The sequence below is a fragment of the Theobroma umbraticum genome, unplaced genomic scaffold (genome assembly GCF_002168275.2).
Source record: "Theobroma umbraticum cultivar Fairchild unplaced genomic scaffold, ASM216827v3 scaffold_146.0, whole genome shotgun sequence".
In the NCBI taxonomy this organism is placed as follows: domain Eukaryota; kingdom Viridiplantae; phylum Streptophyta; class Magnoliopsida; order Malvales; family Malvaceae; genus Theobroma; species Theobroma umbraticum.
In genome coordinates, this window is record NW_018397265.1 from 4,597,018 (window position 1) to 4,598,492 (window position 1,475).

General features: G+C 32.5%; 1 protein-coding gene across 2 annotated transcripts in view; it reads left to right on the top strand.

The window, feature by feature from the left end:
- LOC110422555 (uncharacterized) overlaps nt 1–1,130 on the top strand; it is a 5,892-nt gene extending 4,762 nt beyond the window's left edge. Inside the window, exons 5-7 of one of the 2 annotated variants that reach the window (XR_002445727.2) lie at nt 27–194; nt 492–742; nt 830–1,130. Coding sequence is in view for 1 of the 2 variants with exons in the window: in XM_021436517.2 (XP_021292192.1) it covers nt 27–194; nt 492–652 (329 nt within the window). In the remaining variant the exon portion in view is untranslated. Of the gene's footprint in view, nt 1–26; nt 195–491 lie in introns of both variants that reach the window. The other variant, XM_021436517.2, reaches the window with a different exon arrangement.
- The last annotated feature ends 345 nt before the right edge of the window (nt 1,131–1,475 follow it).

The following is a 1,475-nucleotide window of genomic DNA, read 5'->3' on the forward strand; positions in this document are numbered from 1 at the left end:
CATGATATTCTCTTCTCTAACTGCAGGTAATTTTAGCTTCACTGAGAAGATAACAGTGAAATATGCTGGAGCTGCTGCTATGTATTTTGTATCCAAGAATCTAAAGAAGAAATATAACATCACTGATGAACGTGCTGCCTTATATGAAGCAGCGGAAACATGGGTCGATGCTCTAAATGGTCGGAATTTTCTTGGTATGTTTTCTATATGCAGTGAATATAGTTTTCAGAGATCAAGTCAAATACATACAAGTATATGCACCAATTAACGGACTGATCATTATGACAAGCATTGATCACATGGCAGCTATATGATGTCTATATAGAAAACTTTGGTTGTTAGTCTTGGTAGGGTAACAATTGAATTGAATTGATACATAAAAATGAAGCTGAGTCTCCCAGAACATAACCTTGAACCAATGTTAAGAGTGTTGTATAGGAGCATTGCTTTTCTATATCCCATGCCCTTGAACAATTGTTGAATTTGTGTAGGGGGATCTAAGCCAAATCTAGCTGACCTTGCTGTGTTTGGGGTGCTAAGACCCATCCGTTACCTGAGGTCTGGTAGAGATATGGTGGAACACACTCGAATTGGAGAGTGGTACTCTAGAATGGAGGAAGTGGTTGGAGAGTCATCAAGGATCAAGGCTTAAGACCATGAGCTGCGGCTGCAGCCAACAATTTATATATCTTCCGTAGAAACCAAAAACAGTTTCGGTTCTCAAAACAATCTTTGCGATCAGGTGATGAATGATCACAAAGTTTTTTGGGTAATTCCACAAAATTGTAATTCATTGAATGTTGAAATTGTCTATTGTTTTTGTACGCAGATTTTATAAGCAGCCCTAAACAAGTTTTATGGCTTGGAGGAGAGTAAGAATCTTAAAGCTGACATTTCTTTGTGTGGTAGAGAGTAACGGAGACAGAAGGAGATAAAGATTTTGTTAGGTGGCCATTGAAAACTGTTTGGGGAAGAAATAAACTGAAGATAGGGTTTCCTTTCCACTATATCTTATCTTCTTTATAATTTTTTTTTTAAGTAGCTCTCGTTATATACTAGTTAAATTTCTTATGGATTTTGTTAATAAGCGAATTTTTTATAATTAATTCAAATACTATTTATAGTAATAATTTAGTATTATATGCTGTAGTTTCGTGATAAACTTCAATATATTGAGACCATATATTATTTAATATAATAATAATCTTAAAATGTAACCTTCCACACTCATTAGTAAAATTCAATTTTTAGAAAATGCTTTTTGTTTAATACTCTATTTTAATCAAAATTAAAAATAAACAATGTATTAATTAAAATTTGTTATAAACATTTTCTTTTGGTTGACTTAAGCCCATTGTCCTCAAATTATTCATTAACAAAACTTTACCTTAATTATTGTCTATAATTTGAGCGTTTAATAATGCATGCTTTAATGGCATATTTGGTTGGAAGAAATGATAATTATCATTTTTTTC